The 17,316-nt window shown below is 38.4% G+C and overlaps 2 protein-coding genes across 3 annotated transcripts; one reads left to right on the top strand and one right to left on the bottom strand.

The window, feature by feature from the left end:
• Nucleotides 1-295: 295 nt before the first annotated feature.
• On the bottom strand, nt 296-16,054 carry LOC132263884 (uncharacterized). 2 transcript variants are annotated; one of them, XM_059763889.1, is made up of 6 exons: nt 15,880-16,054; nt 5,202-7,656; nt 5,057-5,129; nt 4,608-4,820; nt 4,118-4,539; nt 296-4,042 (listed from the first exon to the last, which is right to left on the bottom strand). In XM_059763889.1, exons 2-6 carry the CDS (start codon nt 7,536-7,538, stop codon nt 1,979-1,981), a joined length of 5,109 nt encoding a protein of 1,702 aa, XP_059619872.1. In that variant the 5' UTR covers nt 7,539-7,656; nt 15,880-16,054; the 3' UTR covers nt 296-1,978. The 2 variants fall into 2 exon arrangements, with proteins under 2 accessions (XP_059619872.1, XP_059619871.1); XM_059763888.1 differs by lacking the exon at nt 15,880-16,054 and adding an exon at nt 13,271-13,635.
• On the top strand, nt 15,487-16,655 carry LOC132263887 (large ribosomal subunit protein mL49). The gene is made up of 2 exons (XM_059763895.1): nt 15,487-15,638; nt 16,101-16,655. The coding sequence occupies exons 1-2, from the start codon at nt 15,528-15,530 to the stop codon at nt 16,578-16,580; spliced, it is 591 nt and encodes a 196-aa protein (XP_059619878.1). The 5' UTR covers nt 15,487-15,527; the 3' UTR covers nt 16,581-16,655.
• The last annotated feature ends 661 nt before the right edge of the window (nt 16,656-17,316 follow it).

Here is a 17,316-nt window from a genome sequence, read left to right on the forward strand (position 1 = left end):
CTATTTAATTTTTAAATACAACGCAGAGCAAAAAGGTTAAAGTATTAAATTCATAGTTATTTTTATCATATATGCTATTCCATTTGACTCAAATGGCAGACGCTTAAGAAAAATATAGCTTCCCAACAGCAAAATAATTTTTGATAACAAAAACATTCACAGGATTAGCGAAAGTTATCTTTATCTTTTTTGTTTTGGATTAAAATATTGGGAAAAATCCTTTTCTGTTGAAGAATTTTACTGAATGCCGAATTTATTCGCTGGAAATCACAATAAAATAAGAAAACTACGGGTATTTGAGTGATCAATTTTTATTGTATGCGCAATTCGAAAATTGGACATTATGTATAAATATCCCTATTAAATATGTATATTTATATTTTTATTGAATGTGGAACAGCTTTTTGTCAATATATATATTTTCCATGTCAAACTATATACTTAAAAAATATATACTATATTGATACAATGATTTGGATAGTTGCTACCATTAAGATAAAACTTGATCAAATCCATGAGAAAGTTCAAATGATACGATACAAAAGGAGACGTTTTCCTTTGATCATAAATCCATTACTTTAAAGGTTTCACTATACTTTTTTAATTAATTTTCAGTGTAGGTACATATTAGTAAAAGAAACTATAAGAAATATCAATGATTTTTAGTGTGTTCGAATGAGTGAATTATATGCGAGAGCACATTAATCTGTCGAAAGGAAATTGTGAACTTATCATGTTAAGCGATTAAATAAATTCTTTATGTCTATCGTAGAATTTTATTTCCTCTTCAAAAAATAGTGGTGTTAACACTTGATTATGTAATGTTAGTGGCAAAAATTCCTCTTTTCACACTATATTTCTCTCCGCGAAATTCATAAAAGGCCACGTTTAAATCTATATCTTGTAATTCTCTGTTCAAAGATTTACCGTGTTTCTGCTCTCGAGCAATTTTTATCCTTACTCATCTACAAGGGGTGTCTATTCAAATATTTACATTACATAAGGATAACATTGTTGGGTGATCTTCTTAAAGTCATCACTAAATATTAAATAATAATTACAGTAAGACCGTGAAATTTGTGATAGAAAAATATTCTCTTATACATATCTCAAACAGATATCATATCCCCTTTCTCTGTATTTTTTTCTAAAGTATATATGCCTTTTAAATACGTACAGAGAAAGTGTTCAAACAATTTATATTGCTTCGTAAAATTCCTCACACCAGTTAATGCTTTCATGCAATCTTATACATACTTGCACTTTGCCTACCAGCCAAGTCACTTCTGTAATAGGTATAATTACACTTGTATTGCTTAACATTTTATGATTTATCAAGCATATTTATTTCTCTTATCCAAAAATGGTGATCCATAGAAAAATATGGAATTGTCTTTTATCAATTTTTTTCCCTAATTTCAAATCTTTATATTTCGATACTATTTCTTCGGCCACAATTTTGCTGTAAAAATACATATTTTTTCTCCATCTTCAACCTATTCACCCAATAATCCTATACATATCTTATTCGTCGTTTTCTTCGATAATTTGCTCCAATATTCTGTAAATACTCAATATACAATAATTTCAATTTCATCTCATTACTTCAATTTATATATAGAAAAATAAACCTTGGAACATTATTATTTCACAAAGATTTCTCTCTCTATCCACCAGCATAATCTTTAAATTCTCTTTTAAGGTACTCGTACGAATTATTTTGTTCATTTTCTAATATAATCTTGTCAAGGGGCATTGGAGGGTATACTAATATTTCAACTCTCACTATACTAGAATATATAATGTTTCCTTAGTATATCAATCCTCGGCAACTCCTAGTATATACACAATATATCTCTTATTCACCTCTGAAGGTTTACAAAAAAATATGTTGAACTCACGTGTTCTACCTATGCAAGAGCGAGGCCGCTACTGAGATAAGACGATTTCCCTGGTTTGGGAAACGCAAACACTTGTGTTAGGCACTACTTTGGTCCTCGCCGGAGGATACCCTCGAGCCGGAGCGTCCTTTCTGTTGTGGAATCACCGTAAGAGATTTTGGTATCTTGGACAAGAGTGAGGCGGCCTCCCCAGATGCTGGTCCATTGAGCGGCTCATTCAGAAGCCACATATTCGTAGTGGCGGCCGGGCTGGTGGTGGTCTTCATCAGGTCAATAATTGACATCATTGGATTGGCGTTTGGCATGGTCGTCGTGGTGAGAGACACAATGGCAGAGATGGCGGGCTGCGGCATCACCGGTGGTTTAGGTGCGATGGGAATCTGGTTCTTCAGCAGAGATGTCGGATTGGGCTTCCGCACCTTTATCAGCGACTGTAGCTCTGACGAAGGGCCACTGGGGCATGATTTCCCACTAACCGGCAACACAGAATTTTGCTCTAGAATCTTATTTGGTATACTCACCTTTCCTTTAGACGTGGATGCAATGGGCTGTTGCGGCGGAGATGATCTCTGGCCATTCTCGGATTTCCCCTGTTGCGCCATGGCCTTTTGCATTATCTTCTCACGCCGCAAAATGCACATCCTGTTGTAGTCATAGATTGATATGTGGTACGGCTTCCCGCCGGACATCACCTGCACTCGGCTGGGCAGGAGACGACCATCGGCAGTCTGATACAGCGTATTGGCCCCATCGCGACTCGAGTCGCGCTCCAGAGGCGCAATTGGCATCAGAGTGGGACGCCACGCCTTACCATTGACCAATCTACGCTCAGCAGGGCTCAACGTATCCGGGAGCTTCACAATCACATCCTTGGGATTGACAATGGGCTGCACTGTGCTGGGCGGTGGCGATGGAGATACGCCACTAGACGGCGGTGAACTTCCCTTCTGACCACCAGTTGCAGTTACTGTGATCGTGTCCATGACCGCTGAAGATTTGTTAGTTGGAGTCGTGGTGATACTGATCAAGTCCGGTGGAATGGCTCCACTTGCGGATTTCTTTATAATACTAACACCCTCTTGAGACTTGTACCCCTTCTCAGAGCCGCTATAGCCATCTGCGAGGCTCTCCTTCCGGGAAATGTTGGACTTCAAGAGACTAGTAGAAGATCCTGGACCATTGTCATATCTTCCTCCAGTAGATGTCCTTCCCTTGGGATTGGCAGGTGTAATAGTGATGGGAGCATTGCTGAGTTGATGAAAAATACTCATGCTGTCTGATGGTACGTTGTCGAAGGACTTGAGGCGGTTCTGTACAGATTCAGAGTACGTAACAGCATTGCTACTAGCTCCTGGCGAAAGTATCAAATCACCATTTCGAAAGTACTTCTCCAGCAACACCAGATGTCGGATGAAACTCGACTGATTCCCATAGGGCTTCTGTAGTTCTTCCCACAGCTGTCTCGTGGCATCGTCGTACTGTAGAATACTCGGAGCTCGGGTCCATCCTTCAGGTGTCCTATGGCCCCCTTGGCCAAAAGGCAAATACACCTGAAGGCCCATTTCATCCTCACCTGGGAAAAGTTCCCGCATGGATATATTGGGATTGGTCCTCAGCATTCTCGATATCTCATTCTCTCTCTCCATTTGTTCCTGTCGCAGTTGTTTCTCGCGAAGCTGCTGATTTCTCGGCAGGAGCAGACTCTGCATCTTCTGCTGCTTCGCCTTCTGTCCTGAATAGGATCCACCATCAAGCATCGGGACATCATAGTCCACCATTACGTCATTATCAAGGAGTATTTGGCCAGATGAGGTATTGCGCGATGTATCTTTTCGATCAGACATATCCTGTTCCTCATCACTCGACTTCCTGCCACTGTGCCTCGTTCCAATGGCATTCTTTTCCTTCGACTGCATCCTCAGATTACCCTCCTTGTCATCAGAGGCATCTAATATGTCTACATTGCGAAAGGAAAGTAGTCGTTGGCGGTAGTTCCTGACAAATTGAGCTTGTGTCTTTCTATCCGGAGGTTTTAGAAGTAGATTTGTATAATATCGGCATAGCTTACACACCACAGCATTTGCTCCCAGAGTCACAGGGATTCCCTGCTTTCTAATCAATTGCTCTAGGCGCTTGATTTCCTGTTAAACAAAAAAACAAACGAACAAACATAATCACATCTTCAATTCATACACAATAATTCTGAGTTAACTTACATGATTAATGTAAAAAATGTGATTTCTTGGCAGTTTCCTTTTGCACAAAACGCACACCATCAGATGGCTGATGATATCATAATGCTTGTGACATATTGGCACTTGGCCCAATCCATGAGCATTCGATACATCCACATTGAGTCTAATCAGCTTGTTAATCGGCTTTCGCATTTTTGAGAACCACTTTCTGCGCAGAAGATGTGACGACGCCTCACCACAGCCAGTCACCAAACACAGTGCCGTTGATCTTGCTTCCTCGGTTTCATGTTGGATCGCATCAGCCGCGGCGTCCCCCTTGAACTCCGACGACATGAGTGCTGCTGATTGCCTCTTGTTCCTATACGATGGGCAGTTGGCACGACGATCCACATGGCGATAACATGCATCGCATAAGCAATTGTCCACGGTCAGTTTCTCCTCATCTACAGTGAAGCATAAACCAAAGCTGTAATATCTATATAAATTGAATTGATCAAATTTCTGAACTCACTGTCAAGAATCTTCTTCTGACGCTCCAAGGATTTAATTTGTGCCACATGACAAGGTGTATCGAAGAGGCCAAACTTTCCCCCACAGTAAAAACACTGGTCCTGACACAGTCGCCCAGGATGAATACTGAAAGATGATGCCTTCTCCGGAATAACCAGAGCTTTTTGCACCTCTTTCGATGGTTCAGTTGTCACACTTACATTTGCAGCCGAATCTATTGGGGTAGAAAAGTCATTTAGGATCTGTTTTCCTGAATAGAAATCTTAGCTAACTATCATTAGTCAGAGACGTATTAATTTTTTATTAATTTAAAGGTTAATCTAATAGTAATTTGTTTGATTTGTTTAGATCAAATTTTAGTATTGAAAACATAGTGTTGATTTCTAGGGAATTATTGAATTAACATGATTAAACCATCGATAAAAGAAAGGAGATAGATAAAGAACACACCACCAGTGTGAGAGCGGTAATGAGTTTTTCGACTTATCCCACCATGAACTGTGTCAGCATTTGGGCCATCGATCTGCAAAATATAATAAATAAATTATATTAGTTTTCTTTATTTTACTACATCAGTATCTTCCTGATCATATACCTCATTCTGTATAGTGTAGTAAGTATCCTCATCAGAATTGAACACATTAACTTGATCCTTGTCATTGCCGCTTGTCACAGATTTGACTCTACCCTTTTGGAATGTCATCTTAAGAGGCATTCTAGTCCTGCGTTTGTCCTGCGTCTGTGGCCGATGAAGCTTTATCACAGTCTTAAGCGTTCCTGTATATTCCTGGCCGCTTTGTACGCGACCACTCTTGCCATTCGACTGTTGGGAGCTCACCGAAGAGCCAGAAGAAGTCGATGACGCCGAGGAGAGAGAGGAGCTGTTGGCTGCACTCTTGAAAAATTCACGACGACGAGCCTTTTCAATTTTTGCCTCAACAGCAGCCTCATGAGTGAGAAGTCCAAGTGATTTCAAGTGACACTCCTTCTTCAGGCGTGTCTCAGGAGATTCCAACACAGGAGACTTGGTAGAGGTACTCATGATTTCACTGTCTCTTTCAGATTGCTGAGGAGCCTCTCCATTCGATACTACATTTTCTTTGTCGTTCACTTGAACTTCATCGTCTGCAATTTCCCTAGAATCTGTATTTTCCAGAATATTTTCAATGCTGGGTTCCGTGTCTGTTTTATCAAATTCCTCATTATCCAGGGCATCCTTAATTTCTTCAGATGTCTTATCAATATCTTTCCCTTTGTGTTTAGACTCTTCGACTTTCACTACGTTTTCAACTTCATCCTCAGTAGTTCCATTAACAATTTCTTTTGCTTCCGTATCCTCATCTTTCACCTTGTTCTCTTCTGTCTCATCTTCATCTTTGATCTCGTTCTCCTTCTTAATCGTTTCTGTGTCCTCTCCTTGCTTAATCTTCTCCTTCACCTGGACAATTTCTCGTAGTTTAGGATCCTCCTCAATGCCTAAGTTGTTCTCCAGAAAAGCTGGCTGTCCGTAAAATTGTTGGACACTTATTGGCGACACTCCCTCGCTCACTAGTTCAGGGCTGAGAGATGAAGCCTTTGCCTTCTTTACCTCGTTCTCATCCTCACACTCCTTTGCATCCTCTTCCACTGCACTAGAGTCTTTCACAACTGTCTCAACATGTAGTGGAGCACCTTTTGCACTGTTCACATCTGTGTGCTCTTCGGAGTTCATCACAGGCTCTTGTCCATCAGTCTTGTTTTCAGCCACCTTAGTTTTCGCGGCACTTCCAGTCACCTCCACTTCCTTCTCCTTTTCCTTCAACATAGTTTTCCGGGCTCGTCCACTTCGTCTCACGAGACCAGTTTGCTTCTTCTGTGTCTGAGGTGTTTCTGACTCTTCCACCACCGGCTTGATTTCGGCATTTGAATCCTCCATCTCACTGTTTTCCACTTTTGTATCTTCACCCTCGGTATCGGCCTTAGGAGTAGCATTGCTATCTCTACCCCACTCTTCAGATCCTTTGAGCATCCCAGAATCGTAGAAACTTGAGTTATCCGTAGTGTCTGAGTATTTTGACACTGAATCGGATCGCCTCCTGATCAGCTCCGAATCTGACAAGACTTCATTCTTGGCCACCTTCTCTGGCTGCTTCATTTCTGTGTCCTCTTTCGGTGGTTCCTTGTCATGTTCCGACATCATTCTCCTCCGTTTCTTTTTAACAGGCTCCACATCAGCGATTTTTGTCTTGCGACGCGTTCTGGTCGATTTTCTCACAGGAATTGTCTCTTCCTTGAGAACCCTCGTGATAGCATCAATTTTCGCCATGCTATTGCGACGCGTTACCATTTTCACTGGGAGACTGGAAATCGCCGGCATGGTCTTCCTCTTGATAATGGCTCTAGCACGAATAACTCCATCCCGCTTCACTCGCTTCCGTCGTCTGCCAGGACCCCTTCGTGTCGGTGTCGCAGACTTTCTCAATGTCATTGGACTAGAAGAGATGTTCTTCTGTGGATCTTCCTCAGCAATCTGACCGTCTTCCTCGCCATTCTCATTTCCCTCAGTCATCACTTCTTCATTCCCTTCAGTCAAATCCTTTTCCTCTGCAGGTTTTACATCCGCTGCCTTGGCTTCTGCCGCCTTTTGAGCTACTGTTGTCGCTGCCCTGCTCACACGTGGTGTTCGCGGAGTTTTCACTATCTCACTTGCCACTTCGACATTCTCCTCCGTCTTCTCCTTCTCAGGCTCCCCTTCGTCAGTCACCTGTTGCGTAGTTCCACGTGTCGCTCTCCCCCTCCCCGTAGTCGTCACAGATGCTCCACTTGATGACTTGCGCCCACTTTTTCCGCCTCCGGCAGTGGCATTTGTTGTCGGAGTTGATGGTGTAGATTCACTCCCTGTTGGTGTGGGTGATTCTGCACTCAACTTGGCTTTTCTTTCTCGCGTTGCCATGTTTCGCTGTTATTCTCATCAGTTCATACAACTTTGAGGACTGCTATAATTCGAGGATTCACATTAAAAGCACTGTCATACACCTCGTTCCTCCTTAAGGACCACTCGATTGGAACTCCTGCAAACAGAAAAAAGGTTTTGATCAGTTACATATTCATTTTTCGTTTAAAAAATGTCGACTATAATTACAATACCACTGGAATGGTATTGTTTCGAATTTCGAACATATTTAAATTTCGATGTCTCCAGAAGTAAGCGGAAAATAAATTAAACCAACAAAAATTTATGCAAAAATATTCCATCAATAAGCTCTTTAGCATTTTTTACTCTATTTGTCGCAAATGTTAAGCAAAGAATAGATTAAAGAAAATTCTTTTTGCTACAAAAAGTGCTGATGCTATTTTCAAATTTCCCTTCTCAGTCCTGTTTTCAATCACACAAATTTTTAATAAGTCAATTTAGAGATTTTAAACTAAAATTGTTGGAATGACAAACAAAAACTTCCTATACGGTGCTTGTCGATAAGAGAATAAGACTTTTCATCCAGGGGATAATTAAAAATGTTGCATGTAGCGCATTCGGTGAAAATTTTAATACTACCAACTACATTGCTGGGTGTGAAAGAGGCGAAATGAATATTTATGAATTGACTGCCGCCTTTTGTTACACTTGCGCGTATTAAGCCAACTCCACAAGAGACGACGGAACAATTTAGCCATCATCGGCAGAGGCAATTGTACCAGAGCCCATGGTAGCACCGCGTAGAAAAGAGTGATGCTCGTGTATCAGATAGCCCCCTAACTTTTACACTACATGCCGATTGTGATATTGGCGAAGAGTGCTGAAGGCACAAAGCAGTCCAAACAAAAAAGCCGCCTCTCCTTCACGTTCCATCTGTATTTGTGGGATACTCCACGATATTTGCAACGATTCTCTCTCCTCTCTAGCATATCTGTTACTACATATGCTTTAACGCTGTGTGTGCAAAAATGTACTCAATCGTTTGGCTCAAGCCAACGAAAATAGAGCTCTCCGTTACTGTGAAAACTACTTTAATACACCTTCCAACCTTATTGAATGCTTTAGCTTTTATTTTCTCACTCACTTTACTCTGCATTTGCGCTCTACCGTAGCTTCCGACACTCCAATTGTAGAGATTTGCACCGCATTGAGAAAACGAACAACAAAGAGGAGAGATTTTCACGCGAAATTCCACTGGAAGAAAGGAATGTTTCTCTGGAAACGAACGTCCTCGCATGAAATTCTCTTGCAATACCGACAATATACAAGAAAATTAGTGAAAACTGTAGAGAAAATGCAAACTAAATCACTGTAAACTAACAATTGTGCCATTTCGAAGCTTGGCTTTCACAAAAATCCACGCGTTGAACACAATGAAAGAAGCAACAGTGGTGTTCATCAAGAATGCACAAGGCAGAGTGAGAGGAAAAATTGTCAAAGAGCAGATAAAGAAATCGCATGTGTACATATGTATGCAATTTATCATGATGCTTCACAAGAGGGAGGCGAGAAAATCTGGAGGGATTTACAATGTACAGTTTGCTCTTTGAACCCGACCAACGCGACTTTTTCATAGGGGTGGATGTCTCATGTTGAAATTATACCCAATACTAGTGCACCCTCTAAATGACGGAAAACGGAATTAATTTGAAAATTAAGAGAAAGTATATTTGTAGCGCAAGAAAATTAAAATATTTTGCCTACTTAGTACCTATTAAAATAAAGACTTGTTGTTTAAACAATTTATAGAATACTTTTTAATTCTTGATCTAGTGAAATATATAATTTCACTCGATTTGAAATGTTTGGTACAAAAAAAAATAAAGTTAAGAAATTTATATGATATTAACAGCATATAAATGCATGCATACAACATACAGCATACACACCAATTCATTGATTATTTCATACTCTCTTAATAATATGTATAATCGGCACAAACTAAACAAAAATTATTCGCTTCCCCTGATTATTATGTACATACTTAGAACGGTTGACAAATTTTCAACGGCATGAAAGGGGTGAAAAACTCCACCATTTGCACTGTAAATTATCGTATAAATACACGAGAAAGAACATGTAATGGAGTATGAGCAATTGAGAACGAGGACAAGCACGGCCTCAAAATCAAAAAATTATAATACAGTTCAAAAGCTTTTTCAAAGCTTCAGCCGATATACGTAACACCGATAGAGAGAATTAAGAGAGCGTACGTGGAAACTCTTTCAACCCCAATAAAACTTCCTATTAATAATGGAGCAAAGTTCGATTTTTCAATACTTTCCTCGCAACTGTCATTCACATCAACACTTTTTCAGTGAAAATATGTATATGCTTCGTTTTCTCAAGGTTTGAGAACTGGAGAGCTTTTGAATGGCAAAATACAGCTCAACAGAGTTAAAAGTGTGAAATAAGAACACAAATACATGTAGCCCGAGAGACTTTAAATCTACTTAAAGTTAATTTTTACAAATAATGTAAAGAGGAATAGAAAGAAATACATAATATTTAAATGTCTTGAACGAAAATTGATTTATATCTCAATATTGCTTGTAATAAAACTATGTACACTGTTTTATTCTACTACAATGCCCACGAAGTGACGAACGCAAAAGCTCTTCACTTTCGCGACATTCATGGTCGCTATTTTTTAACATGTGAAGAGCAAATATACATAACAATGTTGGTGAAAGAGAGAGAAAATTTGTCGCTGTGATGCCGTTTTTAGTTATTTTTGAAAATAACCCATACTCTCCACACAGAAGTGTTATAAATTCATACATACATATATCATTTTATTTCCTTTGTTCGTCTTTTCCTATTGCAATTCAGCTATTTATGCTTTAGATTTTTCCTCGCATATATATTAGGAAATGTTTTCCTCATCATTATTTCTTGTATATACTTATTGTAGCGTTATTATGAATAGTTTGACACCAACTTTGTTTATTAAAGCCAAGAATAAATAGAATAATCTTGTGCACAGAAGGTCCTTAAATAATAGGTAAAAATATTGATTTACGGAAAAACACAACAGAAAATTCCTAAGTACATTTAAAACACTATGTCTCGTAAATAAACTTAATACCACCGTTTTATTAAACAATGACGTAAGAAAAGGTTTGGAACTGGACACACAATTGCATGTATTAAGCTGTATTTGCATTCAATTTATGGCAGTACGTTCTTCGAGAATCGTATTTAATGACTATTAAAACATATTAACATTCATGTTTGATAAAATTACAGAAAAAAGTGAATAAAAGCCTTTGCTTGCAAACTCCTTATTTTTAGATACATTTCATACACAAAAATTCAACCACAGAACAGTTCCGTTTTCGTGAACGTTCTATTTAATTTTCCTTTTATTCCTACCCTGAGTCAGGTAATACAGGTAATTTTATTAAATTGTCAAATTAATACACACATAGTGTGACACATAAGAATAATTTTTTCATACCTTCTCAGAGTATTTCTCCAAGTTGAATACTCTAACACAAACTAGTTTTACGTGTACTTTTAATGCCAAATAAAGTATTCACAAAACAACATTTTTCCTATTTATTTCTTGCTCAATGATAAACAAATACAAATCGCCAAAGAATGTAATGTAAGCCAACACCGCCATATATAATTTGTCAATACCACAAACAGTATATTGTAATCACAGGCCGATAGCGAGGGGGTTGAAAGCTCTATCTGTCAAATAAGTGTAAATTCTGCTGGCGAGCACCGATTTCTTTCGTTTCAAAGGGTCAAAAGCTAGAGACACCAAGAAAGTTCTACAAGAATTACACATTTTTCCAATACTCAGCAATATTATCTTTCATTATATGAAGTGCGATGAAGTCTCATTTTGTTAGCTTGCGCTTCGCTGCCTTCTCATAATAATCATACTTTTATAATGCTGTCATATATCATTTTTACTATGCAATGTATGAACATAACTTGAGAGCATAAACATGTATAAATGTATATATCACACTTTATAAAATTTGTAATATGTAATATCACAACATCGACAATTTTAAATTTTCCAGTAAACCTCTTTTCGTAAATAATAATTTTCTACCCTCAACCATTTGTTCATAATAATACATTACATATAATATAAGTGAAAGAAGTGCCTATCATGCTTTTTGATGTTTATATTACATTCTCTAGAGAGCCCTAGAATTCTTTTGGCATGAACCGACGCACAAAACATTTATTGCCTAATAATATCAATTTAAAATCAATTATGGAGAAGTCAATCAATTAAAAATAAACTTTTGCCGTCTACAGATGGCATTGTCTTAATGGAATTTTATAATACTTCATCAATTCCTAGCAAAAAGGGACACTGCGAACTTTCACAGCTCCAACTTAAATACCTATCGAGCTTTCAAAAAGCGTTGCGTAATCCTAATGTGGATCATAACGTTTGATGAATTTATTTTTAGCTCTCTTCTCAATTACCTTGACATGAAACTATAATAAAAGTGGGCGCTTGATAAACTCCAAACTTTTCAATTTGAACAGAGAATAACCAGAATAACCATCAAAATTCTGAGTGGGAGATGAAAGCTCCAGAAAAACCTTCACTATATTTAACATTTTTCCTTAAATTAATTTTCCAGCCCAGAAATAATTGGTATAAAAATTTGATGAAAGGTGAGCACAGCCCACATTGTAGAAATAGAGGGTATTGTGTCGGGTCAACCGCAGGTAAGTTTTCCCATATCTTGCTCTTGGGGGCTCCTCATGCACTCTCATTCTCTGTGCATCACTCATCGCCTCAACAGTATCCCTTATGCCTGTGTATGTGCCCTGCCGCGCTGTGCGATGGAAGAAGACCACCGAGAGTGAGATAGACTTCGACAGGGGCGACAGAATTAGTATGAGTCTCTGGCATTTGCAAAATGGTATTTGGACTTCTCAGAGACGCCAGCCAGATTCAGAAGATGTGGAGAAAAGCTTGACTGCTCACCCTCAATTCCGTTTATGTTGAGATGCAAGAGTGAAATGAAATCCGCCTCTGCGCACACACGGAAAATCCCCTTGGAAACAGTTGGGGGATGAAAAGAGACTACAACAATTTCGCTGTGTAGCTTTTCTTGTGTAGGGTCACGGAGGCTCCCTACTTGGCATGCACCCTCTCACCCGAGGGTTGCAACCCCATGCCAGAACTTGATTAAAAAATAATACCACCCCCAACGACTGTGTAATCCTCTCGGCGTATTTATCAAATGAACAATAGAGGCCGAAAAATGGGTGTAAATACTCACGATAAGTGCCCGAAATAAGCGATCTCGTCGGGCCCGAGAGGCGTGAAACAATGGAAAAATTTTCACAGCAATGAAAAAGCTCAGCAATTGAGAAAAAAATTCCACAAGAGCGCCAGTGAAAGACGGTGGAGAGCGAAGGAAAAAAATACCATGTTGCTGCCGCGCGATGTTGAGAGAAAAGCCTCCTCGGAATACCCATTATTTTCCCAACCAAGCGCTCTCTTCTCAGGCCGAAAAGGCCGTGCCAGTGTATAGCAGTGACTACACAATTTGATGACGCACCACAAATGTGCGGGATGAAAATCTCAAGCAAGGCATCGCACCTCTCCTTTGGCCGTTCAACACACTCGAAAAAGAGCTACGCCATAATCACAAAATCCCACCAACCACATACGAGAATTATGTACATTTTATGATAAAATACTAAATGAAAAAAAAACCTACCGTCAACAACGCCACCTATTCACTGCGTCGTCGCCCGTAAAAAGCACTCTCCGCTACCATTTCCCGTCTGTCAAAAGGGGTTTATTTTTTCCTCAATTTTCCCTCAAATCCCAATGAATTCCGCATAAAAGACACATGAAAGGTGTTTGGGGCACTTAGCACTGCGATGTTCACGCGAAAAACCAGCAAAAATGGGATATTTTGTGGGGTAAATGATGAAATGAAAATACACTTAATATTGTACTTTATGCACAAGTCCACAAGTGATTCTCTTCTCTTTTCCTTCGTTTTCGAAACAGCAGCACAGCCAGCGACTATATACCCATACAGTCAAATGCACTAAACACCAACACAACTCGGAGGTTTGTCCAGGGTCGATTTGTGCTTTTAGACATCATAACGTCACAATTTCACTCATTTCCTGGCTTCCATACTCATTTTCTCATTCAGTATCACTCAATTTCTGAAAATTCCATTTCTTGCAGGTCAAAAGGTACCGAAGGCATATGAATTGTAATAAAATCTAAATAAAACCTTATTTGTAGAAAATTTTTATCAAATTATTGAATTTTTTCACTACATTCCCAATATTTGGCTCCAAATAATCCATCTGAAATCATATTATTATTCATTTTACAGCAAATGAACGAATACTATCACGCGACAGATGCGAAAGTAACGAATCATCCCCTATTTTTGCACCCCTCGCGCAACTGATGCACTAATCGCCTAAGTACCTCCCTGCATTTTGCCAACTTTTCCTATCTATGTTACTGTCGGAACTCGCTGTTGATGTGCTTCGCAAGCAGCAATATTGCAACTAACTATTTTATAGTCCCATCACACAATTAAGTATTTTTAATAATGTTATTTAAATTGGAAGAATAATTAACATCAGAGAAACATTGTAAGCCATGACTGTGCCACATTTTGAAGCATATTTGAGAAGAATAAGACCTATTTAACATTGCTGAGAGAGCGGTTAATATATTCACGTCTTATCAACACAAAATACCGCTATAGAAAATACACGATATAAACAAAATAGATATGTATATATCATACAGATGAATATTAATGACTTGTGATAATGTCGATTTATTATTATTAAAGTTGAAAAAGTAATAGGTACTACTTTTCTGCTGATGAAGACTTCTGCGTTAATAATCTTTCACAAAAATGTGCATCATCTTAAACCATTGGGTGATTAATTATGTAACCAAAAATTAATTTCCCCTATATTTTAATAGCGTAAAACATCTGCGGATTTGAAGAAATGTACGAAACTCATAAGAGAAAAGACATGGATTGCACAATTTAAGTACAACAGCAGAATTATTGATTGTACAATAATACTTGTCAGAACGGAAGTCCAATGTAAAATCTGTTTCCCTGATGTTTTGAATAACATATGTATGTATGTGCTTAGTTAAAACTAAGTTTAAATTTATCGAACTGTTGGCTCGTTACACCAATATAAATATTGATACAACGATTTTTTACATATTTGAACACATATGAAGATTAGAGACAGATTTTTAATAATTAAAGTTTAATTGATTTCATTGTAATGAAGTTAATGTGTTAAAAGTTTTACACAATAAGTAGTTGTATCTCTCGTTATACAATATTAATTAGAAGGATATGCAGATACTGTATTTACATTATGAATTTAAAATAGCTTAGTACTGATTCTTTTAAATCACCATAATAATAAGTCAAGTCAATCCTAATCAAGGTTATAAAGGACGAAATCATTAGACCTCATTGTATGTATGAGGAGATTCTTATAATCCAATATTTATTCAAGAATGTTGAATTTTTCCGCGAGTGATTAATGAAGCAATAAATTTACTCCACATCTAAATCTCTCTTATAACTCCAACTAAACTACTTCCAACTATCTTCTTAAAAATTATTGTAATGAACTATCTCGCTCTCCATTACAAATTGAATTATAATTATACACCCCCATATGATATCGCCCTTCCATTTTTCCTTATAAACAATAAAGGAAAGGATAAACACAGCGATTTTGGAGCTGATTAAATAAAAACCGTTCAATTCCGTTCAGATACTCAAAATAAGATATCAATACAAATGAAATGATCATCCCTTGCGAAAAGTTCATAATTCCAAGTCTCGAGCTTTCAGCCAAGTCACATTGCCTTGGTCTTCTCTCATATCTTTCTCACACCGTGTCGGGTAAGGAATGTGTTGGTGAGACTCCACTCTGTCATTTCAGGCAGTATCAAAAATGGCGAATATTGTGTGCTTCAGTAGACTCAGAATTTCACCTGCATTTTCCTCGATATGGAAAAGCTTTGGAGGTGCAGAAGTGGTGTCAAGTCATCTCCAGCGCCACGAGGTAAGTGTTTGGGGTGAAAAATCTATCCAACAGGGAGTAGTTCGATGGGAAACTTGGCAAAAAGGGAGCAAGTGACATCTGGGTAGTGAAACCCACGGAGGGGTTCCGAGAATTTCGATAGAACTGACTACGCCAAGTGTCAAAGAGCAGTGGAAAAGGTGAAAATTGAGCACTGCGTGTGACCGCGGAAGAGTTTTCTACCCTTGTGTGGGATTGTTGAATGGCAATTGAATGTACTTACGCTATTGCTGTTGATTCGTGGGTCCCGTGGTGGTCGAAATATCCCAGGAATCGCCGCGACGACACAAAATAATTTCACTTTGTATACCGGATGCAGTTGTATGGCGGTGTGAGTATTTTCGCGTCACCCATACTACCTACTGGCACCCCGTGATTGGCTCATTCCTTGAAGTTTCCCTTTCCACTGCATTTGTCTATTGAACGCAATTTCCGCTCTTGCAGATGATTGGCCAGCGCGCCGGAAGTCAAGTGCGCCATTCGAGTTTCAGATCGTCGCCAGAGTTCGGCCAACTTGACGATCATCCACGGGTGGAAATTGCACAGAACCCACCCGAATGGAAATTTGTGGAGCGCTTGCTAAGTCCCGTGGCTGTGCCCGTGCCCAAAATTCACTCCACTTACCCCTCTGGTTGGCGTCCGCAGCAACCAGATGCCACAAAGAGGGAGTACTTTGTGGCTCGCACGAGAAATCACATGCTACCCGTCTATATGATTGAAAAGTTTCGCGGCACTAAGAAGATTACAATAGTGAAGAATATCGAGGGTGATATCTGGAAGCTAGAGCAGGAACTGAGGAGCGTTGTGGAGCAGGCGATGCGTAAGAAAATCTTTTCGCACGTCAATGAAATGAGCGGAAAAATCAAATTCACAGGAGCATTTGTTAATCTTATTAAGAATCACTTAGTGGAAAAAGGATACTGAAGTAGTAAATTTTCCTTTTTGTAGAAAATTTGCGTTTTTGCAAAGAATAAAAAGGGAATTTATATGAAAATAATGTGTTTTCTTTAAAAAAATAAATTATTTTTGAGAAAAGATCGGCGTCTCCACTGCCTTGGAAAGTTCATCTCATAGCATCATGGAATCCCAGTGCTTATTAAAATGAAATTTTTTTTTGATAATCTTATATATATGAGATTCGAAATCAAAACACTAATAGAAGAAAACAATGCAAACAATTATATAAGGCAGGTATAATTTTGAAATACAATAAAATATATACCAATCTCAAATTCTGGTTCGAATTAATAAAACCTTTATTCTGAATATTCAGAAGTCGAAATCACGATCTCATAATCATCTACAATGTAGGTCTGACTTCTTTTAATTCCGTTTTTCAAAATATACTACATATTCATGTCATTTATGTACTTTAAGATATATTTAGAGCATTGAAAAAAGAAATCCTGCGTTGCATCATGGAAATACGCACTACTCATTATCATTCTTAATTATTCATTTTTTTCATAAATAAACCACCATTATTATTTCACAAGAGTTTTTTTTTCCTTATAAAACCATAGTGATTTGCATTCTTTATTCTTCAGACTTCAGCTAACATTCCATGAAGCAAACACTCAAAATTTATCACCAAAATTCTTAGAATTTCAATTTCACCACCCAGAAAGTTCAATACAAATCTGCGCTCGTCTAATGTAGT

This window comes from Phlebotomus argentipes, unplaced genomic scaffold (assembly GCF_947086385.1).
Source record: "Phlebotomus argentipes unplaced genomic scaffold, Phlebotomus argentipes genome assembly contig_39, whole genome shotgun sequence".
NCBI lineage: Eukaryota > Metazoa > Arthropoda > Insecta > Diptera > Psychodidae > Phlebotomus > Phlebotomus argentipes.